Source organism: Scatophagus argus, chromosome 23 (genome assembly GCF_020382885.2).
Source record: "Scatophagus argus isolate fScaArg1 chromosome 23, fScaArg1.pri, whole genome shotgun sequence".
NCBI lineage: Eukaryota > Metazoa > Chordata > Actinopteri > Scatophagidae > Scatophagus > Scatophagus argus.
The window spans coordinates 15,034,798-15,061,896 of NC_058515.1; the positions used below are offsets into that span (position 1 = coordinate 15,034,798).

The 27,099-nt window shown below is 48.7% G+C and overlaps 2 protein-coding genes across 4 annotated transcripts; both read right to left on the minus strand.

Moving 5' to 3' along the window:
- Nucleotides 1–186: 186 nt before the first annotated feature.
- Nucleotides 187–21,542, minus strand: LOC124054311 (endophilin-A1-like). 2 transcript variants are annotated; one of them, XM_046380172.1, is made up of 11 exons: nucleotides 21,409–21,542; nucleotides 20,794–20,913; nucleotides 20,641–20,695; nucleotides 7,168–7,236; nucleotides 6,960–7,032; nucleotides 6,722–6,865; nucleotides 6,436–6,569; nucleotides 6,177–6,335; nucleotides 5,673–5,776; nucleotides 5,451–5,581; nucleotides 187–5,322 (listed from the first exon to the last, which is right to left on the minus strand). In XM_046380172.1, the coding sequence occupies exons 2-11, from the start codon at nucleotides 20,811–20,813 to the stop codon at nucleotides 5,126–5,128; spliced, it is 1,086 nt and encodes a 361-aa protein (XP_046236128.1). In that variant the 5' UTR covers nucleotides 20,814–20,913; nucleotides 21,409–21,542; the 3' UTR covers nucleotides 187–5,125. The 2 variants fall into 2 exon arrangements, with proteins under 2 accessions (XP_046236128.1, XP_046236129.1); XM_046380173.1 differs by lacking the exons at nucleotides 20,641–20,695; nucleotides 20,794–20,913; nucleotides 21,409–21,542 and adding an exon at nucleotides 19,215–19,480.
- LOC124054312 (myelin-oligodendrocyte glycoprotein-like) lies at nucleotides 21,412–27,099 on the minus strand. 2 transcript variants are annotated; one of them, XM_046380174.1, is made up of 4 exons: nucleotides 26,903–27,099; nucleotides 25,611–25,988; nucleotides 25,410–25,499; nucleotides 21,412–22,015 (listed from the first exon to the last, which is right to left on the minus strand). In XM_046380174.1, exons 1-4 carry the CDS (start codon nucleotides 26,985–26,987, stop codon nucleotides 21,543–21,545), a joined length of 1,026 nt encoding a protein of 341 aa, XP_046236130.1. In that variant the 5' UTR covers nucleotides 26,988–27,099; the 3' UTR covers nucleotides 21,412–21,542. The 2 variants fall into 2 exon arrangements, with proteins under 2 accessions (XP_046236130.1, XP_046236131.1); XM_046380175.1 differs by lacking the exon at nucleotides 21,412–22,015 and adding an exon at nucleotides 24,689–25,297 and having other exon boundaries at nucleotides 26,903–27,072.

Consider the following 27,099-nt stretch of genomic DNA (forward strand, 5'->3'; position numbering starts at 1 on the left):
AATGAATATGTTAAAATGAACATATTAATTAGAAAAGTGCACAATGTTAATCCTAAAGCCAGCGGTCAAACAAGTATTAAAATCATCTAAGTAAAAGTAGCGGTGTCAAAATACTCCAAAGCAAAACTATTCCTATGAGAAGTAGTATAAAGTATTCTATGAAGAACAGCAGTCTTGAGGCCTTTAGCGTGTCGTCATGGTGTTAGTTCTTTATTGTCATTACATTGTAGTTCATCTTCACAACAAGCAGTTATACATACAGTGGTCTTAGATTATATCATCATCCAATACGAGGAGAGCAACAGTTAGAGTTAGTATCACAGCTAGGTTTTTCCACTTACCACGCCCCTTCCCCCCCAACATCCCAAAACAACCCCCCCATCCCCTCGTCCCCCCGTCCCCTCCTCCACATCATACACCGATGTACTGACAATCGTAAAATACGCCACAGGTGCCGAACCAATAAATAGGACGCAGGAATAAATAAATAAATACATAATCAAATGAATACGTACAATACATAAATAAACTGCAACAAGGTGTGTATATACTCACGTACACACACGTAGCTCACCAGGAGACACCAGGTTCCATAGGCAAAGGGGGCTATTTTATACAGCCACAAGGCATACAGTACAATGTAACACAGCCACAGGTCGGACCAAGTGTTCACACTGTTTCTTTAAAGAAAAGCGGCCCTGACAGCAGAGTTAATCTGATTGGTTCACCTCAACTGCAGTGGGAGGGACCTAAAAAAAGTGCTAAAGCTAAGTAAGCTGGGGAATTTAGCTCACTAAATGTTTTCATGCTGTGGTTTTTGTACATATAAACCAAACAGGATAAGTGAATTTATAGGCAGATTGTTTTTATTTGTTTGTTTGTTTGTTTTTTTACCCTTTGGACAAAGCCAGGTGAGCTTTTTCTTCCTGCGTCCAGTCTGTATGCTAAGCTAAGCTAAGTGGCTGCTGGTGTTAGCTTCATATTTAAAGATATGAGAGTTTTGAGATTAATTTTCCATTACATTACAACAAGTCAACATGTATTCACATAAAGTCCACCCTAAAAACTGACTCATCAAGTTCAGTGAAACCAATGAGGATCTTTCTGCTTTCTGAGCCGCCGTGTCTCGGAGAAAGACAGGAGTGTTTGGTTCGGAGTGTTTCGCCAGAGCAGGAAACAAGGCCGAGGTCTGACTCTCATGTCGGTGAGAAGGGAAAACGGAGCGTAACACTGTACAAGTCCCTCACTGAGGTTAAGATACATCTCGCCATGGAGGGCAAATCAGCACAAGAGAAAACAAAGAAGAGCAACAAAACAAATTCAGATCAATGGAAAATAAAAACATGTTCAAGAAAATTCAAAAAGCTTCTTAAAGCACTTTGTAATTTGAAGAGGAGTGCGATACAAATACAGCTTAACCAAGTCAACAGATTTAACAAAAACAACACGACAAATACAGTAACCGAACCATGAAGGGTTTCAGTTAATGTAGGCTCACCGCAGCGCGAGAATAAACAGCCAGCAGGACTAAAATCTCCCCCATTGTTTTGATTAATTTAAATTTAAGTTGTTTTTTTTTTTTTGTTTTGTTTTTGAAAAACATCTCAAACCAGCAGACATAAAAAGCAGTTCAGTCGCATGCAGCTCACAGACTTTCCACAGGCGGACTCAGAAAATCAGGTGACAGACTCGGAACACAAAGAAAAACGAAGAGAAACGCCGAACGCTCCGAACTCCCGTCTTTCACCACAACTTGGAATGGATCCAGAGAAACAGGAAGAAAATAAAAGACTCTTAGCTTGTGACTGTGTTGTTGCTGTCGCATATGTGCTTTGGCAAAGGAAGAGATGTCCAAGTTCTAAAGCTCTTCAGATAGACAGATTTGACTGTTCCACGGTTTCCTTCAGAGTCATCACTTCCTCTTATTGAAATGTTTTTATTGTTAGATTATCGCTTATTGCATCTTCATTGACTGAATCTCCGGTTAAAAATGCAGTTTATTTCATTGTTATTACTGTTTGTGTCCAAACACCATCACAGTTTTCCCATCCTCCTACCAAATACTTAATAAAATACTTTTTCTCTGCTGCAGTCCTGCCTCGTCAAGAAGCGACACGACGCAACCCATTTCAAGGCCCCGACCCATAGCTTGAGAAACACCTGGGCGAGTGTCTCACTTTGGACTTAGCCAACCAGCTACAGCAGCGTCCTGACACTTTGACATGAGGTTGTAATGCAATACAAGTATTCAGAATACATCTTCGGAATACAAAAATGAAGTATCTTTACATTTTCAAAGTTTTAGCTTGAAGTACTCTGCTCAACACTGCAATCACAAAAAAACACAAGTACGGGAATGTGAAGCGAAAGGCCAGCTGGTTAGTCACATCTGGCACGTTAGCGTTAGCCACACTAGCACAGATTCCTGCTGCTGTTTGAATTAATATTGCCCTGATAGAAAAGCTATAAGCCTTTTAAATGTAATAATATCTGTTTAAGTTCAGTTTTAAATTTAAAAAGGTTGGCTCGGTAGAAGAGAATTCTGTCACGATGACTTCAGCCTGGCGACAGCACAGGTTCAATCTGATCTTTGACACTATTCAGATCTTTATGTACAAAGGAGTCGATACAAACCCAGCACCACACTCAATGCCCATCCCAGCATTGTGATAGGAAGTTCTTTGTAAGAAGTCTCGTGTTTCATTTGAACACGTCAACAACACACTTGAACAGATCTCTATTGCTAGCACATCTGCTTTGTTGGACTCAATTGGTCTGTCTGACCGGTCTTGAACCAAATAACAGTCAGCAGATACCAAAGTTGAACATGACATTGGTTTTATGAATGTTTTCTGACGGTTTCCATCGCCCTTAAAAGGGCAACTATTTGTTTCACATCAGTGATAACGAGCCTTTAACAATAAATCCCATGGACCGTGTTCATCAGGTCTTCGTCAGAGCCGACTCTTTAACACGGGCTAATAAAGAACACTGCTGAGGCAGCACTTTGGTGGACCGCTAATACTGACTGAGGCTTCAGAAACACGCCAATGGGCCATTCAGATGCCGCGTCTGTAAACGTGGTTAGCAGTAAGCTCTGAGCTGATATAACTCAGTGCCTTAACTGGACTAACTTAACTCTGCAGTTGCATCATGATGAATATATTAATATTAAAACACAATACTTCAGATGTATTTTGTACGCACGTCAGTACATACGTTACATATGCCACACATCTGAACAGTTTGTACAAAGAGGTACGTTTGATTAGCATATCTGGCATTCGCTGATCTTATCTTTTACAATTAGCCGATCATTTGTCTTGCAGAAAGAGACAACGTGGTCCCGTTCAGCAGTCAGGATGTCAAAGGAAGTCCTGTGGTGCTGATGGCGTAATTCTTCACACAGTCACATGACCTGCAGCGCGTTTGCTGCGTTGAGAACAGTTTTCCATCTTGGTGGGCTGAATAAACCCGAATAAAAACTAGCATGCGAATGAGCACCACGATGCTGCTGCGTTCAGTTATGAGTGAGCTTGTTGGCGTCTCCATAATAGTACATTTGTATGTGCAAAAGACACGACATCTGAACGGTCCCTAACACAGACCGAAATGTAATCATGGGGTCTGTAACGTCCACGCGGCTCTTAAATGTACCAGTTACCATGACTCCAGGACAGATCAAACGTGTCCATATCAGTGATCAGCTACGGTAATACTACAGTCAGTATAAGTTATAAAGCTTATAAGGTTTCATTTTGCTCAGCGTAATTTATATGTCAAATTTGTTAATCACTGAAATGGGTTACCATGGTTACGCTGCGTCTCCAACCAGGAAGGAGGTGCAGAACATCCTAACAGATCCAGTCTACATTCATGTTGACCAACAGCACACGTACTGATTTCAGGTTCAGAGAGCTTCATGCATAACAAACGACCTCAACAACGTTTTGAATGTAGAATTTCTGTGACTTGTTGACTGTTTAGGGGACGGGGAAAACAATGTAATGTCCTAATGTCTTGTCGTGTTCGGGTCTCACAAAGAGGACAAACAAACAAGCATCTACACAACAGTGTGAGTGGGTAACTCGACACACACAATGAAACAAGCACCTCCTCCTCGATGCCTCCTGTGATGAGTCATCTGTGTGCCGACCTGGTGAGAAGTTCTGCCCATACAGACCGGCCTTCGCTGCTCGTGTTGGCTGGAAAAATCACATAACCCTCAAGTTTACCGTCATGTGTTTCATGACACGCCGAATGACCTTAAAGATCTGCTAAAATTCCCATTCCCAAGACGATAGAAATCTACTGCTTCACACTCCCGAACACCAAATTTCTCCAGCATCTCGATCCTTTTGACTTGGCTGTTTCATGCATACAGCGACTGAGCTGAGATCCGATGCAGACTCTGAGAAAGAGTACAAGATATACTCAAACAAAAGCAGGCGGGTCTGATGACCTCCCAGAGCCCTGGATCATAGGTTAGAGGTCTGTATATCAGTATGGAGCCATGCTAAAAGGCGGTGCTAGCAAATGAGTGAATGAGCAAAGAGAGACGGGAACTTTTACTGCGAGATCTCGGGGCCAGAGAAGAAGAAGAAGAAGAACCACAAGAAGGTTAAGTCAAGGTAGAAAAGACAGAAGTGCAGCAAGAAACTTAACTCGAGAAGAAGACAGTATCACAAAAAGGCAGTTTAACTGACGAGCAGGAATTTGTGCTGGCTGGATCGTAATAGAGTAAGAACGCACACACAGACACATACATGCACGTACATATACACCGCGCCTTAGTCGGAGGTCTCCAAAGCCTCGTCGGTATCCGGGCTGCCCGGGCTGAGCGGAGCACTGCAGAGTGAGCACTGTGCTGTAAAACATCACCGCCTCGTCGTCTCTTCTGAAATCCTCCTCCTCCTCCTATCACTGTCCACCCTGCCTGGCCTCATCCGCCCCGTCTCCGTCTCCACCATCATCAGTCCGTTTTGTGAAAGCACAATCGCACAGAAGCACAGAAGAAGAAGAAGTAGAAGGAGGACATGGTTTGTTGTTTTATGCAAATACAGGCTGTTTCCGGGGCATCTGGAATTGGTCGGACGGGTGGGGACGTTCAGGTCATTGGCGTGACCTAATGAGGGAGCGGCACCAGGATATCCACGTAGTTGATGGGGAAGAAGCCCGACTGGCCGTTGATCATGCCCTCGTACCAGTTGTCGTCGATCTGGTTGGTCAGGGTGATGACGTCGCCCTCTTTGAAGCCCAGCTCGCCTTCGTTCTCTGGCTCGAAGTCGTAGAGCGCTCGGCAGCAGGGCTGATCCATGGGTGCTGTGAGGGGGACAGAAAGCAGAAGTGTGAGGTAAGCATGACGCTAAAACTGATTATTTCAACTGAGCAGACTCTTGTTGAGCCCTCTGAAGGACAACATTTTAAGTGGTCAGCGTTTCATTCTCCACCTGGTGATCTTCCGGGCGATTTGGCAGAGTGTATCCCTCCATTGTGGCTCTCGCTGGGGGGCAGCAGCTCCAGGGTCATTCGGGGTTTAGGAGTGTACTCCTTCCTCGCTTTGCCAGACACCTCTTTTATCCTGGACACAAGTTTGGAAAAGGTTTGTGTAACCACATCAGTCTGCTTCACTGGGTTTATTTTTTACCACAGGTGGGCAGACAGATCGATACCTGTCCTCCATCTTTCTGGAGAGCTGTTGGAGGATTTCGGCAGAGCGGCTGTGGTATTCCAACTGAGCCTGGACCAACGCTGCCAGCTGGCTCACCTGCTCTATCTGCAACACACACACACACACACACACATTCGTTTCTTTCCCGCTGCCAGCACCGCTCTGAACCCGTGCTGGGCCAGAGTCTGGCCCGGCACAGCACGGCACAGGATCGCCGCCCTTTGTTTTTCCACTGCAGGTTTGAACACACGTGAGGATCATGTTGAAATGCGTAACCACAGCAACAGAACAACCACGTCAACATCCACGAGAGACACGGTGAATGTTATGTCCGTGACCTTTGTATGTTGGTTCTGCAGTTTCATTCAGGGCTTAATCTATGAAGAGAATGTCAGAGTGGTGGTCATAAACGTGTGCTACATGATTTGTTCCAATCCAGAAACAAATACCAAACACTTTGAACACCAGGGAAACAACACTGAATAAATTAATCGTCTGTCCTCACGTCGCTCTCCAGAAGGTTAAACATGCTCTGCTCTGCGATCTCTTTGCTCTCGTCGAACTTCTCCAGCGCCTGTTTGATCTCGTCCTCCTGGACTTTCCCCTGACGCTTCTTCTTGTAGTCAAAGTCCAGACGGCGACCCTCCATCTTCTTCAGATGGTGCTGCAGTGGAGGGAAAAAGCAGTGAGCTCCGACACTGGAAACAACAAAACAAAAACACGACTATTCAATCTAACCGACGACGGGTGTTTTATTCGTTCACCTGGATCTCTTTGAGGTCTTTGTCGTGGAGGTTCTGCAGCGGGTCGATGAAGTTCTGTTTGACCTCCATGTCCAGAGCGTCCTTCACTTCACCGAGCTCCTTCATCGCCTCGCTGGCTTCGATCAGCGCCAAACCTGAAAGGAAGTGATGCAGAGCGAAGTTACAAAAGTAAGTGACAACACGCCCTCACCTAAATTCTAGATTTTTAGCGTTGTTCTTCTTTACTGTGCCGCTGCTTAGGATTCAAACATTTCAGGTTTCATGTTAGCATCACTGTCCCGCTTACCGAAGCTGGACTCCTCCCCCAACTCCCGTCCAAACTTCAACATGGCGTCGCCCAGGACGGTCTCAGCCTGCGGGTAACCGGGTCCCTTTTCCTGTCCGCGGATCTTTGACATGGTGTTGATCATGCTCAGCTTGGCTCTGGATGCTGCGGGGAAGCCAGCGGTACATCGGAGGTGAATGAGGTTGTTTTAGGCTGCGTGTTGTGGCAGCTGGGAGCAGTTTAACCGTGTGGTTCATACCTGGATTGGGCTGAAGGTATTCTGTGGTTTTGGTCATGATGTCCAACACTGCTCTGCTGGTGATGTCCACCTTCTGCAGGGGAAAGACACACATCCAGATATCAATATCAGTCTTCAACTGTCTGACTTTGGACTCCAGCGCAACAACAACATCATCATCATCAATCAGCACGTCAGTCATGTAAACGTAAATGTTTCTGATTTTTACCTTTTCCATCTCTTTGAATTCATCATCCAGCTTGGTTCCTTCTGCACCTCCAACCTTCTCACTGACTTTCTGTAACAGCAAACACAAAGACAAGAAGACAGGAGGCGTTAGGATTTTCTGTCCTGAAAAGCCTTTTTTGTTATTCGTACCACCTTGAAGGAGAAGAAAGGCCGACTGCTTTCAGGGCCGTAATGGAGAGAAACGTGTGATTCTTACTGCGAGATGAAAGCGAGAGGAGACCAAAGCAGGAAGCTGCTGAAGAGCGACAGAAACAAAAGGAAAAACTGAAATGCAGAACAAGGAGACAGACATCAACAAGCTTTGTAGACCACCAAATGAATTTAAAACCCACAGTCTAATGGTCCACTACATTAAATACATAAAGAGAGTAAATAACACTTAATTCTTCTGCATCATCTTCTGAAGGCAGCCAGCGAGCAGCCTTAATGAAGCCTCCCCACCCCTCAACAACAGAAACTCCTTTATCAAGGGCTGAAGTGTTTCCCCCTGACAAAGAAAAGCAGCAAATCCTCGGACTCACGAGCCAGAAACAGCAACTATATTATCAAAATGGCTCTTGGAGGTGTCCATGATCCACGCTGCAGGCGAATCGTGGAGATCACAGCGACTGAAAAGCTCACTGAGCAACAGATCTGCAGTACGTCAACAAACCAACAGAGACGCCGTTCGTGACATATCGTTAATAACACGTGGTGGATGAGAAGCTTGTGCCAAATAAAGATGTGACGTGTCTCTTCTGGCAAACTCAGACACCGGGTTTCTGGTTGTCCCGCGTCTTGGCGAGACCCCCACAAGCTCGATGGGACAGTTTAATCAGTGGGTTTCTGTTGGTCCAGATGTGAGCCGGCTTGTCTCAGACTCATAAATATTGCAGCATCTGATTGTGTTCAGGCCTCCCAACCTTGAACGCGTTTTCCTGTGAGTGTGAGCGCAGGAAGTGCCGCAGAGTGACACCTCTCGCTTTCTAATCGCCTCAGGCTGCGGGGGAGGAGGGGCAGTGAGGGGCTTCCACAATCGTGACTCACATCAGCCGCACACACACACTTTACTCATGCAGTATATACCCATATATTAATGCATTCAGCTCAGCTACAGCAGCAGCATCACGGCAGAAGACTGCAGTGAGGCAGAAATTCACATGGAAATCCTGCTGCTGATCACAATGATAATATTAATTATAATGATAAGAGACGAAGAAGAAGAAGAAGAAGAAGAAGAAGAAGAAGAAGAAGAAGAAGAAGAAGAGCAGCATACCAACATAACAGTTTGTTTTCTATGGACACAGAGGCATAGGGATGCACTGATGCCACTTTTTCTCCAGAAAAACTGAAAAATAAATAACTCTATCAGTCAGATTCATCTTTAACTTTGTTTATTGTGTGTTTTGTCTCTTTCTTGGCTTTCTTGGACCCCTTGGGTTTATCTGGTGACCCTGTTGAGGGGCCCAAACCCTCAGGTTGGTAACCAATTAAACTGTACGGACAGTATCAGTATTAACAGTCTAGTAGTGAATGCAGAATAACATCAGGAGCACAAACAATTATTTTGACACTTTAAGCACATTTTGATGATAACCCTAATATACTTTTCTAGTTTACACTGCAGGATTTTTACCTGTAAAGGAGTATTTTCACACGTACTGCTACATTTACTTGTGCAAAGGCTGTGGGTGCGTGTGTGTGTGTGTGTGTGTTCCTGTAAAGCAGATGTCACACGTCTTCTTTATCAAATCAACAAACTGCGCAAACATAAAGGCAGACGTGTGTGTGTTCACATAACCACACCAACACACCTGAGCACCTGTGTGTGTGAGTGAGTGTGTGTGTGCCGCAGAGGCTTTGATCAGAGTTGTTCTGATGAGGTGGATGGATGACAGAGTGTGTGTGTGTGTGTGTGCGTGTGAGATTATATGATGTAAAAGAATCCAAAAACCATTGCAGAAAGACAGTGAGAAGGGCAGACAGATGAGGAGGAAGATGCAGTTGCCATGGAGACGGGGATCTGACTTGGTCCTCTCGTGTTCCTGAGAACCGCACACACACACACACACACACACACACGGCGCTGTCTGTGAGGAACACCGAGTCTGGTTCCAGAGAGGTGTACCGACACTCGGTTACGTAACCCCGTCTCTCTGAGCTCGGCTCTTCCGTCTTCACCGTCCTGTTTGACAGATTTTACCACCAGGGGGCAGCACTGATTTTTACACTTCACGCGACACCTGAGCCACAGAAAGAAACTTCGCTGAAACTCTTTAGTTTGTACAACATCAGGTTAAATAAGACTCCACGACCACGAGCTAAGCTTTGCTAAATGCTAACCAACGAGCTTCATGATTTGCTGTGCTGTTAAGTCCCGCCCAGATGTTGTGACCAAATGAATCTCATAAATTTGCCATGTGAGATGAGAAAAGTGAACACAACTGCTCTAAGACGGTTTGAGCTACATGCTAACATGTCCACAGACGTGACAATATGCAGATTGACCACAATCGCTGGTGTTGTTCAGCATGTTAGCACGCCGCTAATCCTGTTAATCATCCTGTTAAGTGCAGCTGAGGCTAACGGGCTGATGTGCTGTGCGCGGCCTGCAGGGGGCGCAGTGCTGAGACACGGCCGGCGTCCTGCACTGGGGTCCAGTTAGATATTTAGCTGCTATGTCTTTAATCACAGAAGAAATGGACCCATGGGTGCTGTAAGTCGTTCACACACGTGCGAACACACGAACACACACACACGCGCACACACACACACACACACAGCAGGTCTAACCACCTCTCAGACCACTGAGGCATTAACAAACCCCCATCTGTTCGACTTCTCTCTCCTCCTCCACACTCGACTGTAATCACTTTGACTCTTTTGTTTGTGCGCCTCCCACTTCATTGGGCTCCGTTTCCTCCGACCTCCTCCGTCTCCTCCTCCGTCTCCTCCCCCGTCTCCTCCTCCGTCCTTCCTTTCTTTCCCCCTCATCTCATTTCATCCCCAGTTCTGTTGTTTTATCGTTTAATATTCAGGCCCTTTTCTCGCTGAGTCACTGCCGGCGAGTCGGACGCAGGAACGAGCTTCAGGAGGTCAGAGGTCGCGGCGTCCTCACAGAGGACACGCCTCCCCTGCAGCTGACTGGAGGAGGAGAACAATTAGCCAATCAGGGGGGAGAAATACAAACCGGGAGGAGAGCCTGGCAGCCGGCGCCGGTTCATCTATCAGTCTGAACGGCTGCCAAAACTCTCAGACGCCGTCCTGGACTGTGGCTCGGCTCAGGCTGCTTCTCCAAAACGTATTAGGCTTGGACAAAAAATGTTTAATTTAGTTTTAGTATTCTAACCTCTGATGGCTTTGGCTTCGGAAAAATGTTTTAATCGCTATCAAATCATGATTCAATCGTTAAGTTTCCTGCAGCTGACCTTGTGGCGCAGTATTTCTTCTGTGGTGCATTCAGGTGCCTTCAAAGGGCTGTTCAGCTTAACTCCTGTTTTAGTTTTAGAAAAGTTTTCTGCCTGGGTGAAATCTTCAGAGAGCAGAGGAGGAGGAGGAGGAGGAGGTGAAGATGTTCTGCTGGCCACGTTGCTGCTGTTGCGTTCACTTTCATCACCTCCTGTGTGAGTTTAATTAAGACAAACATCTCGACAGGATCTCTGAAAGCCACCTGAACTGAGCTTCAAAACAGGAAATGTCAAACCTTTTGTCTCCGAGCCAACTTTCCACCCATCGATTTGAACAGCAGGTTATATCACCACACGAAGACGACGAGTCGTGAACGTTACACAAGCTTTCACCGACAGACAAACACGAAGGGGAGCCCACACAGGTGTCCTTCCTCCCAGCTTTCCACCTGGGACAGATTGGGATTGGCTACTCAGAAACGTGGAAAGAGAAGACGTGAGACGCAGGACGAATTTAATTAGAAGACGGAGGGACGTTTAGTCCTGCACTAAATCACAGTGAAAGACTGAGAGCCGAAGAAGAGGGGAGAGCGAGCCCTTAATTCACTGAGCGTGGAGCTGCAAATGAGCTCGAAAAGACAAAAGTCTACAGAGACGGACAGGCAGGAAGTGGACACAGAAGGAAACAAAGGAAAGTTACAGAGGACAAGAGAAGTCTGCATGTCCAACCTGAAATCTGTAAGAGCTGAGGACAGTGAGGACAGTTAGGACAGCGAGTACAGCAAGGACAGTGAGTACAGTGAGGACAGGGAGAACAGGAGGACAGCGAGTACAGTGAGGACAGGGAGAACAGGGACAACGGCAAGGACACTGAGTACAGGGAGGACAGCGAGTACAGCGAGTACAGCAAGGACAGGGAGTACAGCGAGTACAGTGAGGACAGGGAGAACAGGGACAATGGCAAGGACACTGAGTACAGGGAGTACAGCGAGTACAGCAAGGACAGGGAGTACAGTGAGGACATTGAGTACAGGCAGGAGAGCGAGTACAGCGAGTACAGGAAGGACAGCGAGTACAGGGAGGACAGTGAGTACAGCGAGTACAGGGAGGACAGTGAGTTGTTTTCTGAAAGAGTTGATACACGTGCATATTTCCTCTCTGGAAGACATGGACATGTTGGGAGTATAAATGTCCTCTGCTGGGAGTTGACTGTCCAACCTACTTTAAAAGCTTGTACTGTTTAAGGACTCTGACTCGTCCTCTTTAGCATCCAAAGCAGGAACACAAAGACAGAGAAAAAAGCGAGTGAGACACACTGAGACAGGAAGTGAAATGAGACAAGAAAAACACCAGAAGCGTCGGACATTATTTCTGAAACAGCAAAGCTTTGAGGGAGCATCGGATCGATTCTAATCAGATGTCTCTTTAACACCGAGGGACACGAGGACGTCGAGGAAGACAAAGATCACACGACCTCTGCTGCTTTCTGCCGTCCACCTATCAGACCTCGGATCCTAAAACCTCTTTGAAACAAAAGAGACAGGAGGACGAGGACAAGAGGGAGGAAGAAGGAGAGGAAAGGAAAAGGAAAGGAAGGAAGGAAGGAAGGAAGGAAAAGAGACAACGAGACAAGAGCAGAAAAGAGGGGAGGGAAGGAGAGAAGGAAACGAGGAGAGGAGGAGGACGAGTGTGAAGCTCTCTGTGGGTGTAAACACCTTCATGGTTTCAGCACAAACACCTGAGCAGCACAACAACAACAACAACAACAACAACAGCAGCTACACCCAGAGACTCTCATCTGAAGTAAAGCCATCACAGCTTGTCCCTGAAGAACCGAAGCCCAAGAAGCTTTCTGAACGTCCAGCGGAGCAGCACTGAGGAACCTTCTGGATGCTTTAACCCACGAACGCCAACCGCCGCCTGACGAGCCAGCACGCCGACATCTGGAAAACACACTCTGCCCTGTAAACCAGGGCCTGTGGGCGGGACCACCAGGGTCTGAGCACTGGTTCTCAGACCTTGAGATGCTCCTCTGAGTCCAGCTAACACAGTCGATACCCGATCAACAGCTCGTCTTTAAGCAGCGAGCCGCGAGTGCCACAATCCATAACCACTCGTGCTGCTTGGGCTCAGAGCCCAGACTGTATGTGCACATGGACAGCATGAGAGCCCCCTTCATCATCATCATCATCATCATCATCATCTTCATCACCTCATGTCAGTGATGCTGCCATGTTTTCAGCTCTCACTGAATTAACAGGCTTCAGTAGCTTTTAGTCATGTCGTGTGTGAGATGACGGTGAGTTATGCAACACGAGTCCCTCGCTGCTACTGTAACACACACACACACGCACACACACACACACACACACACACACACACACACACAGACACAGAAAGGATGTCACGTCACAAGCAGAGACTCAGTAGTGGAACAAAGTGTGAAAAAAGGCGAGAAAAGGCGAAGAAGAGGATGAAGTGACGAGATATTCAGACCAAGAGGAGGCAAAGACGCACACGCTCGGTTAAAAACGATTGTGTGTGTGTGTGTGTGTGTGTGTGTGTGCGCAACCTCAGACACGCTGGATCTGTTTCTCCATTCATTTGTATTCACCTCGTAAAGCCAACACAAAGTGCACTGCAGCTCCTCCACCCTGTCAGGAGAGCCGGCGCTCCATCCATCAGCCGGCCGAGTCACGACTCGCAGGCTGCCAAATGACTGTGTGTGTGTGCGTGTGTGCGTGTGTGTGTGTGTGCGTGTGTGTGTGTGTTTGATGGGGTTCAGGGAAGACTCCTGTCACACTGATGAAGATAACCCATCAGCTGCTTCGTAATGAGCAACACAATCCTGCGGTTTGCCGAGCTGAACTGCAGCCCTCTGGGAGACTTCCTGTGGGAGCTCCTCGCGGCCGCCGGCACGGCAGGAACAACCGCCAGTCGCTTCCTAAAGCAACGATCCGCAAAGTTTCCCTGTGAGTACACACAGTGTGTGAAAGCGAGTACTGCACTCCCAAATCTATCCAGCCGTCAACCAAACTCCATACACTTTTTAGCGTATTTAAGAGAAAAATCCTCTGTTTTATTTTCAGATTACGCTTATAATTTACTCTTAATGGAAGGCTTTTATTGCACTTAAAACAACATAAGATGTTGTTGTCAACTCGAGTGAAGTTATCTTCACTTCACGTCTGTCCTCTGCTCTGTATGAGTCGCCATAACAACAAAACCACACGCGACATCGATGAGGCCGCAACGTCACGAAACAGAGAGAATCGAGTTATGACAACAGCAGAACCACACAGCACAAAACACAAGAAAAGGAAGTGGAGCCAAATCTGTGACTTCAAAATAAAATTACTAAAGTAAGAAATTAATGGATAATTCTGCATTATTCTTAGCAGTAAAATAGATTTTTATGGCCTAGCAGGGGGAAGGAAATCAGGCGTCCAGTATGAACAACAGTGTGAACAAACTGAAGAAATGAATATTCCTCAGACTTTTTGTGAGCTCCAACACTCAGCTCTGACTCAGCCTCATAACGAGACGCCTGCAGTCAGAGTGTTTCCTGCTGGAGGCCTGCAGGTCGTCCTGTTGTGGCTCTTAGAGGAGACACTCAGGATTAATGCGGCAATAAAAACAGCCAGCAAAGAGACGCGTACCATCACGGAAGGCAGCTGCGACAGTGTGGGAGGGGGGGAGGAAATGGGAGGGGGGGGGAGGTAAGATCGATGGGGACAACATGATGCATGACAACATGTTCACTACGTCTTCATAACACATGCATGAAGAGGAGGGAAGAAAAACATCGCTGAGGTTTTATCTCTGTGCCGTGGATTGATTTCCTTGTTGTAGAAGATGAATAGTCCACACACACACACACACACACACACACACACTTCCACCTCTCTGATATCTTTAGAGACGACCAGACCGTCGCTGCCAGCGTCAGTGAGATTTGTGTCATTTAAACTGCTGAACAATACCTTTATTTTGAAAGGGGAGCTCGGGGGTGGGAGCAGAAGGAGCGGCGCAGAGACAACATCAGGCCGATACTCTTGACGTTTTCCGACGTGTTTCCATACAAACCATTTTAACCTCAGCAGCATTTCGGCTTCAGCTGAATAATCAGCTCAGTCTGGTTGTTTTGGACGAAGCCTTCCTTTAATCGATAAACAAGCAGGCTGATTTAATTAATCAGAGCAATTGATCATTACGGGCCGTTAAAAGAGCGTTCCTCCAGGCCGCAGTGAGGAGGTCAGAGGTCAAAGGTCAAGCAGAGGCAATAAATCTGATAAACACACCTGCAACCAAAAGGTGGAGGACAGCGGGAGGAGCACACGGGCCTGCCCGTCACGTGTGAAGGCCTCAAGGCTGATCAATTATTGAGCGAGCCAACCAGAGCCCTGCGAGCGAGCGTGTGTGTGTGTGCTCGCATCACGCCTGCTCTCCCGTCACACGTGTGTGGTTGCCACGACAACACTGTCTCCTGAGCCGGAGTGGGGCATGTTTGATCAGGAAGCAGCAGAGAAGACTCGCATCCTTCTCTTCTTCTCTGCCTTTTCATTCTGCTCCAGTTTCCTGTCGCCGATTGTTACGCGTCGCATTCGTCGGCTTCCTTTCCGTTTGCTCTCCTTCCTCTCATCCCTCCATCCCTGCTCTTCTCACTTCCCAGCTTCTCTGTTCGTTCCTCTTTCCTGTCTATCGCCTCCTCTTCGGTTTTGTTCCCATCAGCCTCACACAAACGCCAGCTGACCCAGATGTGAGCGGAGGAAAAAGGTGCGAACACTCGGGACGTCTGAACAGGAAGTTCAACCTGAGAACTGTCGACTGGGCCGAGTACGACCTCTGCTTCCTGTGTCTGACGACTCGCTGACTGCTCGCCGTTGATATTCTCCGTCATGTGAGAATCCATAACCGTCATCCATGAACCTGCACACAGCCAAACCCTTTGCCGTACAGCAGCGCGGCGTGAGCCCAGCGTAGCGCCCGCCGTAACACCTGTCCCCTGTGAGAAGACTCCTACCTGTCCTGTAAGTGAGCCAAAGCACAAGGAGACACCTGCAGACTCTGAGCTCTAACCTGTCCCCCGTGGACACCAACAGCACTGTGATGATGTTGTTGATGCTCGGGTATTAAACCGAGTGCAACGCAGGAATACTGGGACACCTGAGGTCTTCTTGTTCTGTCCACGTCCCCCCCGTCTTATGTCTTCCTATTCTTTCACCCTCTCACTGGTCTTCAGCCACTTCCTGTCGTGTTTGTACATCTGAGCTCGATCTCTCTTCATCCCTCCATCTCTCCTCTTATCCCTCTGTCTCATGTTTTATTCAGCCTGACTGAGGTGTCCCATTTCCTGCCTGTGCCAGCAGCGGCGGCCATGTTGGTCTTGGGCACCGTGACTTAGCAGTTGGCTTCACGCTGCCACCACTCGCTGTCCACCCACGCATATAAAACACACACACACACACACACACACACACACACGCTCAGATGCGTCCTAGATACAAGTCTCAGTGGACAGGAAGTCGCATCAAGTTTTAATGTTCCCACTCTCAGCACCCGCTCCTGGCGTCCGATTGGCTGCGAGACCAGCCAACGAGCTCGCACCTGAGAGCACATTCCCAGTTCAGTCTGACTGAGAGGCGAGTGCACACTAAATCAGACCCTCATCCTCCACAAAACCACAAATAAGTTCACCTGGAAGTCAGAAACACAGACGCCTTCTCTTACCTTCGGTGTTTGTCCACCTGTCCCTTTAAAACTGCTGACTGTAGCATTCTTACAGAAATGAATGGCGAGCGGGGGAGGGGGAGTCCATAACGACGCACCCTGTGAGGGTTGTGACCTTGTCGGACCGAGTTACACTTTTCAGCCTGCCATTACCCCATGATGAAGCTGTGTTGTGCCTGCCGACGCACCCAGCACCTCTGTCGCCACAGCACCCCCACCCCCCCGTTGCCCCCGGTTACCGTCGGTGCTTCACGGTGCGCCAGCCTGCCCGCCGTGGCCCTGAGTCGACCCGGGTTTGGGTTCGTCTCTCCCTCCTGCTGTTCCCGCCTCCTCCTCCCTCCGTTAACACCTGCCGCCGAATCACAGCTCTATTTCTGGCATCGCCTGCTCGCCGCCGCGCTGTTGACGTCTCACCTCAGAGAGACGGCGCCTCTGCAGATCAGACATGTGACTCCGTGTTTCTGAGCGACGCCGTTTGCGACAGGCCTCGTTCTGAGTTAACAACGACGACTTTCATTATCGATTATTGTCACGATTAATAATCATACGTTCTGTAACGGTTTGCCCCAAAGTGACGCCTTCAAACCGCTCCGTCTGTCCAACCAACCGTCCACATGAGACAGACTCTTCAGCTGCTGTCAGGGACGACAAAGACAAGCAGCAAACCCTGACGTTCAAGAAGCAGGAAGCAGAAACATTTGGCAACCAATTTTCATTTGATCGACTGATCGACTAATCGACTAATCGTTGCAGTTCTGCTCTTCGTCCTGTGAATTTAACAGCTGACACGAAACAAACAGACAGAAAAGTTCCGGACTTAAAGTGTCTTACAGGGAGGATCCGTAAAAACCTGTCAGTCAACTTCACCCTCGTAAGTCAACGACCAATCACAGCAGGAGGCGACAAAGTGTTTCCTGTATTTTCTCCCACAGAGTGGGACCGACTCCACAGACCGACTGGTTTTCTATCAGTGGACTAAAATCCTCGTGCAGGACTTGAGTAAGTGCACCACAGTCCATGTTGTCCCGTGGAGCCTCAGTTTGACTTCCTGTTCTGTTCTGTTCTGCTGCAGTGACCCAGTTTTCCCCTCAGAGATCAATAAGCATCATCTCCTCTCGCTGTCGGCATCGCTTCATCTGACAAACGCTGCAGGAACTCGTCCTGCTGACAGTCGGGACAAGACACAGAGACGAAGGAAATGGACTCATGGGACACGTCCGTCCTCCTGCTCTTCGCGTGTGAGGACGGACGGCGCGTCTCCACTACACGAATAACAACTTCAGACGACAATCAGGTAAATTAACAAGCTTTTGATTGGTGGTCGGAGGAGCCTGACTGTTGAGAGGAGGAGGAGGAGGAGGTGGAGGAGGAGGAGGAGGAGGAGGAGGAGCAGCAGAAAGAGGAGGAGGAGGAGCAGCAGGAGGAGCAGCAGGAGGAGGAGGAGGAGGAGGTGGAGGAGGTGGAGGAGGAGGAGGAGCAGGAGGAGGAGGAGGAGCAGCAGGAGGTGGAGGAGGAGGAAGAGGAGGAGCAGCAGGAGAAGGAGGAGGGGGAGGAGGAGGAGCAGGAGGAGGAGGAGGAGCAGCAGAAAGAGGAGGAGGAGGAGCAGCAGGAGGTGGAGGAGGAGCAGCAGGAGGAGCAGCAGGAGGAGGAGGAGGAGGAGGTGTGATGTGTTTGGGTGGAGTCAACACGTCAGGTCAGTCTCATACAGCCTGTCTGTCTGTCTTTTGTGGAGTCTGAGGGGTTGATGGAAAGATGGACGCCTGCTGGACGGATGAGGGAAGGATGTAAAGCAGGTGAAAGGACAGGAGTGATGGAGGGATGACTTCAACACGTTAGGACGGAGGGATGTGGGACAGATGGAGGGAAGGTGGATGACTACGAGGTAAAAAGAAAGACGTGGAGGGACAAATGAGAGACACCACAAAGAGGTGTAAGAAGATGAAGGGATGACGGACGGACGGATGAACGAAAGTGCATGCGGATGTAAAGATGGATGGAGGGATGCATTCAGAGGCATCACAAAAGAAGATGAAGGGATGATGGAAAGATGCCTGGAGGGGAAAATGGAGATGATGGAGGACTGGATGTGCCTTCAGGAGGATGACAGGGAACAATGATGGAGGGAAGAAAAGAAAGAAACATGGAAAATGAGCGACAGAGGGATGGAGGGACACCAGAGGACGACAGGGAGAGATGGAAGGATGGAGGATGGAGGAGGGATGGAGGGATGTTCAGGGTCATCGTGAATGAAGGTGAAAGAAGGATGGAGACACGAGGAAAGCTGAGGTGCTGTCAGGTGGAAAGACGGCGGGATGATCAGAAGAAGATGAAGGGATGATGGAGGGGAGCTCTGACAGACGGACAGGTGGACAGATGTGAGAGGAGGACGGAGGGAATTCCCTGTTGCGTGCAGCAACAGCCAATCAGCTCTGCAGACCCGCGCGCGCGCCCGCACTTTCAACTAATATTCTGTTACGTAACATCCCGAGGTGTGTGTGTGTGTTTCAGAGGGGTATACCCCACTTGTGTATGCACACCCACACGCAAACATCGCGAGAAAACGGCCTGTATTTTATCCATACGTCGTGTTTATGTTGGCAGAAAATGTGATTTAAATTGTCACCTAAATTTTACTTCAAATTATCCTTCACACAACCCGAATATGAAGATTTATCCTCAAATGTTCTCAGAAGTCCAAAAGGGGAGCAAAGGGCAGAATTTAACGCTGTTTTTAAACAACAATCACGATTTCGTGATTTTCGCTAATCAGAAAATGAGACGCTCCGTTTAATAACAATAAAGAGTTTCCGGTAGCCGCAGAAATGAGAACGTAGAAGAAGAGTCGAAACGACAGAAAATGTCAGAGAGCCAGCGGACACAAACACGGACAGACGGGCTGCTCTGCTCTCACCTGGGTGGCTTTGTGGAACTGCTTCTTCAGCCCCGCGACAGACATCACTTCGGCGGCGGAGGAGGAGACAAAACGGGCAAAAATTAAGATTTCAAAAAATACTTGAAGGCGAGACCCGGAAAACGGCAGTAAATCCTCCGGTTTACGGTGGCCGGGCGTCGATGCTGTCCGTTTGTTTTTGAGCGAGGTGGTGATGGAATCGGACGGCGTTGATTGCCAGACCAAACCCAGCTGGATCTATTTTCAGTCTGAGGTCTGGAGGAGGGAGAGAGAGGGGGGAGAGAGGGGGGAGAGAGAGAGGGAGAGAGAGAGATCGTCTAGTGATAAGATGGAGCACCCACGTGGTAAACAAGTCCAGTGGAAGGAAGTAAAGCACCGCCCGCACTGTTTGACTGAAGCTTGCGGTGGCGGAAAGTACTTTTACTGTAATACTTCTACTCCACTGCCTGTCAGAGAGAAATATTTCATCGGCCTTCGTCTCCTTTAAAAAAACACAACCTTGTACATGCAGATGAGTCGATGGTAAATGTTTGTCACGTCACAAAGCTGAAAACATGCTGTTTTTTTCTGAGCGGCGTCTCCAGCTGTCACACATAAGAGATCTTCGGCAGGGAGGAAGCGTCACGTTTTCTGTGACGTTACCGCGTCGCCCTGCGCCACAGTAAGAGTATTTTTTTCACGCGATCAAACGTGAGGGCACGAGACGGAAGACGTAAATATGTGATGAAGAAGAAAAGAAAGGAGAGAGCAACGGAAGCTTCCGGTTTTCAGAACCACGGACAGCTCATAGGGAGGCTGGAGGAGGTGGCGATTGGAGGTGGTGATCTGCTGCCGCCTGGTGGCCACCGAAAGCCACGACAGGACCAAACTGAGCTCGAGTGGTGACAAAGTTAAGTGAAGATGAACTTTATTGATCCCACGGCGGGGAAATTCATTCAGCTCACAAGAACAGAACAGAGTGAAGAAAACAAAACGTGTGCAAAACAGTTTCAAAATTATAAAGAGTTTATAAATAAACGCTGTACATTATAGTGCTATACAGGCTATACACACATCAGCATGAACAGGTTCAGTGTGTGGTGACGCGGTGAGAACAGCGTCAACCTGCACGTTAAACACGGAAGTGAAACCACAATGAAAATGCAACAAAGGCTGAAGCTGCTCTCGCTGAACTTCCTGTGCGACGGGCGTTGCAGCGCTGCACCGACCTTCCTGTGACAGATTCAGTTTCAGTTACTTTCTCGCCTTTTTTATCTCCTGTGATTGGCTCAGAGTTGAGCTCTGACGTGTCTCATGTGATATTGTGTGTGTGTGTGTGTGTGTGGTTTCTTGTGTGTTTTTTGTTGTTTCCTTGACTATGGTTTGTTTCAAAACCAACAAGTTAAACTTTGATGACTTGTGCTGAGTGAATACGATTGTCACGTACTTCTACTCCACCTCCATGACGACACTGTGGCTCCTGACCTCGGCGACAAGGTGGGCTGCAAGGTGAAGAAGAGACAAGAGCAGGAGAAGAAGAAGAACAATGAGCAGGAGCTGTGAGCACCCAAACAAAACCGGAATCAGTTTGAGTCCTCACCTCTCCTGTTTCTTCTGCATATGAGGCCCAGCACGACGGTGCACAGCAGGTAGGGAGTCACTGTGATCACATGGCACGTCAGTCTGGAGACGGCCAACACCTGAGCTGCTGGCTCTGACACTGGAGGGAAGTTTGTTTCAAGTTAAAATGACGTGTTTGGACCACTGACATGCGTAAGGGTGGACCACACATCTCCACTTCCTCCCAGTGTCCACATGTGAAGCCAGCAGGTCCCACATACGAGAGCTGCCATCTTGTTCCGGTGATGTCATTCGGAGCCATGAAACCAGTTCAAGCAACCATCAAACTGGCTCATGTCAGTCGACCTTTGAGATGTTTCAAGGCACCAGCAGCAGATATTAAGGACAAATCCAGATGTTCTAAGGTTAAATGTGTTTTCTTCCGAACCCGAAACAAGTTTTTCATACCTAAACCGAACTGGTCCTGAAGCTCAGCGCTGTCACAGCATAACATTTAAACACAGAGACATACATGATCCCTGCTTTCAGAGACATACGGGGACAACATTTCACTGGGTTGACCAAACGTTGCCCCCCGAGTCAAAAACCTCCCACTGAGCTCAAACCAAACTGAAGACACGGAGGCGACTCTCACCTCTGACAGTCAGCCGGCTGTCCGGAGACTCGGCGCCTCCAGAGGTGCTGCACTTGTAGAGTCCTTCATCGGCTTTGGAAACCCTGCGGATGGTCGTGTGTCCTGTGGAGCTGCTGCCGATCAGAAGTCCATCCTTATAGAAATGTGCAGTGAGGCTGGAGGAGGAGGAGGAGGTCGTCCTCGTCCTGCAGGTCAGGGACACGTCGTCTCCCTGCGTCACAGGCAGAGAAGGACTCTCCAGGACCACAGGACCAGCTGAGAGACACATCATCATTCACAGGAGGATGTATGGAAGGTTTTGCTCTGCTGAAACACCTCAGCTGTTCTGACGGTCCAAACTCACCGGTCACAGTGATCCAGATGGCGCCGCTGCATCGTCCTGCTGCAGACTCACACCAGTACACCCCAGAGTCTGATGGGTAAAGGTCATGGATGAGGCACTGGGACTCATTCAGTATATCCCTCAAGATGAAACAGTGTTGGTTTGTGCTTTTGCTCGTGTTCCTCATAACCCTCCACTCAGGAGACTTTCCCTGCTGTCCACAGCTCAGAGAGACGGACTCGTACTGGAAGAACTGGGATCTGTTGGGAAGGACTGCGAGAGCGGCTGCAACAAACAGACAGAAGGCGACCGTTAAACTGAGAGACATTCATTCATTCATTCATTCATTCATTCATTCATGTTCTAGTCTGAACCTGAACTTGACTGATGTCCTCAGACTGAAGGAACTGAGATCTGCTGGACCACGCAGTTCGATTCTCCACATTACCAAACCTGTCTGAGGTGTGTTTTCTAAATGTGTTTTCTAAAAGTCAACAAGTCCATCAGTGAACGAGTGTCAACAATCCTGATTTACGTCCATCAGTCGGCAGAACAGCAGAAATGCACCTGAATCAAGCGAGACTTTTGGCAGGTCAGGAAATAAGAGTCTTCAAGGCAAAACGCGAAGCAAGAATTAAACCAAAACAGCACAAAAATTACCTTCTTCCACCATACCTTCTTCTGTGGAGTCAGACGAGGCGCAACACAGGTGAGACACACCTGAGCAACACACACACAGCAGAGAGAGAAGGATGAGAAGAACCATCTCACACCTGCTCGGTCTGAGGGACTGACTGGCAGTCTGAGCACAGAGAGGAGAGACTCACACAGGCTGACATAAAACACAGCGAGCTTCTTCATCCTGTGGCACTCGCCACATCCTGTCTGCAGACGAGAAACCAGACCACCCCCAGGACACCAGTCCACAAGCTGCTGCTTCTGGGTCTGAGCTCAAAGTTTCCACTCTGGTTTTCATTTCACTTCATTGATCACTTTCCCTTACGCTTCATTTAGAGACGCTTTAATCCGACAGAATCAGACTGAAGAAATAATCAGAAGAGCTTCAGCAGAAGAGCAGGAGAACATGAGAGAGTGAAGGCTGGAGGGTTAGGGACGTTAGGAGGGAAGCTGCAGGTGCAACAGGTGAGTGTTCAGGTGCTTCTTAAAGGAAGAGGGGGGACGCCGCTGCCCTCACTGTGGCTGGTAGGCTGCTCCACCAGCGTGGGACGTTGGGGGAGGAAAGTCTGGCTCGGGAGCACCTTGTGTGAAGGGACGGCAGAGCCAGACGACGCTCGTTTGCTGAACGTAGAGCCCCAGAAGGGTCGTAGACCTGAACGAGAGCGCTCAGGTAGCTGAGTGCAGACCCCGAGGTCTCTCTGTAGGCCAGCGTTAGTGACTGGAGTTTGATTCTGGCGGCCACGGGTGACCACTTGGGTTCATTAAAAACAAGACTGGATTCTGGATCATTTGTGAAGGCCTGACTGTGCCGGGAGGCCCGTCAGAAGGGCACTGCAGGAGTCGAGGCGGGAGATAACCACGGCCTGGACAGGAAGCTGAGCGGCACACCGAGAGCGCATAGCGACAGGACAGACATACAGATGCAGTGTGGACAGAGAAGGACAGCTGGTCATCTGCGTTTCTGCCACCTCAGTAGGGGTGAGAGAGGTGGAGGAGCTGATCATATTTATATAATATATTAAAGACAAGAGGGATGTCTTTAAACCAGCTGCACAACCGAAAACCTCTTAAACACCAATGGGTTCATTACAGGGCAAAGTGGCTCATCCAGCGTCAACGCTTTTGGATTTCACTGCGGGATAAAAGCCTGTGAAAGGGGCAGGAGGAGGAGGAGGGTACATGTTAAATTCTGCACCCGCTTGTTGGAGTCGCTTTGTAACACCAGGTGGCGCCACACGACAAAGTTTCAACACGTGAGCTGAGGGAGAAACTCTGTTCATCAGCAAATAAAGACATCAGTTTGAAACGGCGAGCGAGTGTGAGGCGAGTCTCATCAAGTGAGAGGTCAGATGTTCAAGGAACTTCCTGTTGCCGCACACAGCACATCAGAAATGATGACAGCTGTGACGGGTTCATCCTTCCTGTGGCGTCTCATTGGCTAACACCTCACATCCTGCGGGACATCAGAAGACGTGTTCAGTGAAACGTCGCTCAACACGCCGGCTTGAACTCATCATTTGTGACTCAGCCAGAGCAAACGAGAAGGCGACGCTCAGGTCACATGACGAGGTCACATGACGCCGTTTAAGTTCACCTTCACAAGGTGAGACGGCAGACGCATCAGAGTCACAGCATAATGAAGACGACACACTGCAGTCATGTGAACATGAGGTTTATTTGACCTGCTGACTTCATCTCACACAAAGTGGACAAAACAGTGAAAATATACAAAATAAACTGCGACGTCCCTGAACGTAACATGAAAGTGTTTAACGTGTTTATTCAGCTTGTGAACAGAAACAAAAATAATCCAAACCGTTAAAGACTTGAATGAAACAATTTAAAGACTCGACGTTAAGGGAGTCAACGAAACAATTCAGCTGTGCAGAGAAGACAACCGAGTACACACCGTTTCACACACACACACACACCCTGTCTCTCTCTCTCTCACACACACACACCCTGTTTCACACACACACACCCTGTCACACACACACACACCCTGTCACACACACACACACCCTGTCTCTCTCTCACACACACACACACACCCTGTTTCACACACACACACCCTGTCACACACACACACACACCCTGTTTCACACACACACACCCTGTCACACACACACCCTGTCTCTCTCTCACACACACACACGCCCTGTCACACACACACCCTGTCACACACACACCCTGTCTCACACACACACACACACACACACACACACACCCTGTCACACACACACCCTGTCTCTCTCTCTCACACACACACACAGTCACACGTCAGAATCAGAATTCCTTTATTTATCTTCGAAGGGAAATTCTTTGAATGCTTCCTTCAATGCAACGTCGATGCTTTAAGTCCATCTTCTTCTTCTTCTTCTTCTTCTTCTTCATCCAGTTGGAGCTCACAGATCCACGACTGAGTCTGAACACTGAGTCCAGCACGAGCACCTCGTCAAACCGGGCAGCACGACCACAACCTGAGAATCGTCCTCGCCAGCGAAGGCTTTAGTGTCCATCAGTTCAGAGGAGACAGCTAACACTCAGTCCAATCAACAACAACAAACAGGAAGTCGCCGTCAGACCACAAGTTAACTTGAAGTTTGTGTCTTCCTGGATGTCGTCTTCGGGGTATAAAACTGAATCGGTCCCGGCTGTTGATCATGTGATGACCGAGTTCCTCTGCAGACTCTTCAGTCTCAACCAAACACATTCAGGCTCAAAACCCGTTAGCTTCAGGAGGCGGAAGTGGTTTCTCTGGGACCTTCGCCTGTTGACTGCTGCGTCTCAGTAAACATCCGCCGACTCCACCACCCAGGACCAGGAAGACGAACACAACCGCAAGCCCTACGGCCAGACGGGACCGACCGGGCAGAAGATCTGCAGCAACTGAAACGCACACACACACACGAGCGTGATTCAGTCTCTGGTTAAACCCAAAGCGCCTGAACCAGACTCCTTCATTTTGTCTCGTCCTCACAGGTTTGGACGTTTTTCTCACCTTGGACTCTCGTCTCAGTGGACGGAGGTGGAGTTTGGAGGTTTCCAGTATGCAGCGGCGTCTCGGTCGGCGATTTAACGGAGTTTGGTTCTGAAAAGAGAGAAAGAAGCAACCGTTACAGGACGCCGGTCAAATAACCACGAAACATAACGACATCATCATCACGGTTTGGACCGCAAAGCTCCGAGCCAACGCACTCACCGACGACAAGCTGGACGATCCAATCCCGCACCTGGCTGCGTAACTTGGGGATGAAACATCGGTATCGGCCTTCGTCTTCCAGCGTCACGTTTGTGATTTTCAGGGAGATGTTCCCAGTCTTCAGCCCGTCTGTGAACAGCGTCGTCCTCCTGAAGTACGACTGGATCTTCATGTCCAGGTCCTCGTGCCGGTCCCTGTACACGTGCACATACTCGACCCGGCTCAGCCGATCCAAGGGGTCGGGCTTGAGGTCGGGCTTGGACCACTCCACCGTCAGCCCCTCCACGTTGGATGGAGGCTCCAGGTGGCACGGCAAGATGACATCATCGCCCACGGCGCAGATGATTGGCTGGAGTGGTCCGACCACATGAGGCTGACCTGGAAAACGGGGAGAAGGTTGATGCCAAATTCCAAAACTTTTCCATGAATTCATGACAAACTGGCACAATCAATAACTGTTGGTTGTTTTACATCAGAGGCGCCAACAGGACGCTGACATGTACGCATGCACTCGCTTTAATACTGTCAAAGACAGCTCGGCAACAGTAATAATACTGAAAACTTGTTGCTGCGGTAACAATGTGGATTCCCCCATTGCGGGACAATTAAGGAAATGTTATGTATCGATCTGAAATTAGACGACGTAATCCCCCCGCGTGACGTCAGAATGACTCAGTAAAATAACAGTGAATTCTGATGTGATGACGCGACACTTCAGTTTAACTGACGCGATGTTATCAGAATTCCTTTATTTATCACGTGTTTCCTGATGGTTTGAGTAAGACCCAACATCCTGCTGCTGCACTCTGATTAGACGAGTCATTGACCCGTCACCCACCGGACCGACACTGAGTCACATCACAAACATGTCAGAAGATCCTGAGGTAAAAAAGGGTTTCAGGCCCGGAAACAAGCAGACCACCTACGAGTTGAATCCTGACCGTCAAACATTTGATTCGGAGCTAAAAGTATCTGGAAAACAGAGAAAACGCGACGTGACCAGACGTCCTCCGCGGTTATTCAAGAAGCGGACGACGTACACACAACACCGCGTCCCTAACGACAACACGAACCGTCTGAAACTTAAGCTTCTTCAATGTAATTCAGTCGCTGCTGTAGTGCTTACGTTAACAGCGTTGTGACACGTTGCTCTTTGTGTCGGCTAACTAGCCCGCCCGTCTCCATGGTAACAGCGTACCTGTCCACGACACCGTGAATAAAACACGTTTTCACTGAATCACGCCTCATACCCACACCGTGAGCTGGTTTGCTGGTTCAGGGTCTGAGCTTACCTTGTCCGGTCGCCCGGGCTTCCGTACTCAGACGTACAGTGAGAGTCCAGAGGGTAAAAAGCACGAAGTCCCCGAAAAGAACCATAAAAGATCCCACAATAAGGCACAACACCTCGGCGTGAAGCGCTCTCGGCTCGGCACTGACGGTTCATTCATTGCGACTCACGTCTATGAATTTAAGCGTGACGTAATGACGC

Bases quoted from the DNA above. Each gene is read 5' to 3' on its own strand.
- LOC124054312 (XM_046380174.1), bottom strand. From the start codon at position 26,987: ATGGTTCTTTTCGGGGACTTCGTGCTTTTTACCCTCTGGACTCTCACT. The intron at 25,500-25,610 runs GTGAGTGCGTTG...CTCTCTTTTCAG, and splicing joins GATCGTCCAGCTTGTCGTCG to AACCAAACTCCGTTAAATCG. The intron at 22,016-25,409 runs GTGAGAAAAACG...TGTTTGTTGCAG, and splicing joins CACTGAGACGAGAGTCCAAG to CCGCTCTCGCAGTCCTTCCC.
- LOC124054311 (XM_046380172.1), bottom strand. From the start codon at position 20,813: ATGCAGAAGAAACAGGAGAG. The intron at 6,570-6,721 runs GTAAGCGGGACA...ACTTCCTTTCAG, and splicing joins GGGGGAGGAGTCCAGCTTCG to GTTTGGCGCTGATCGAAGCC. The intron at 5,323-5,450 runs GTGGAGAATGAA...TCCCCCTCACAG, and splicing joins ATCGCCCGGAAGATCACCAG to CACCCATGGATCAGCCCTGC.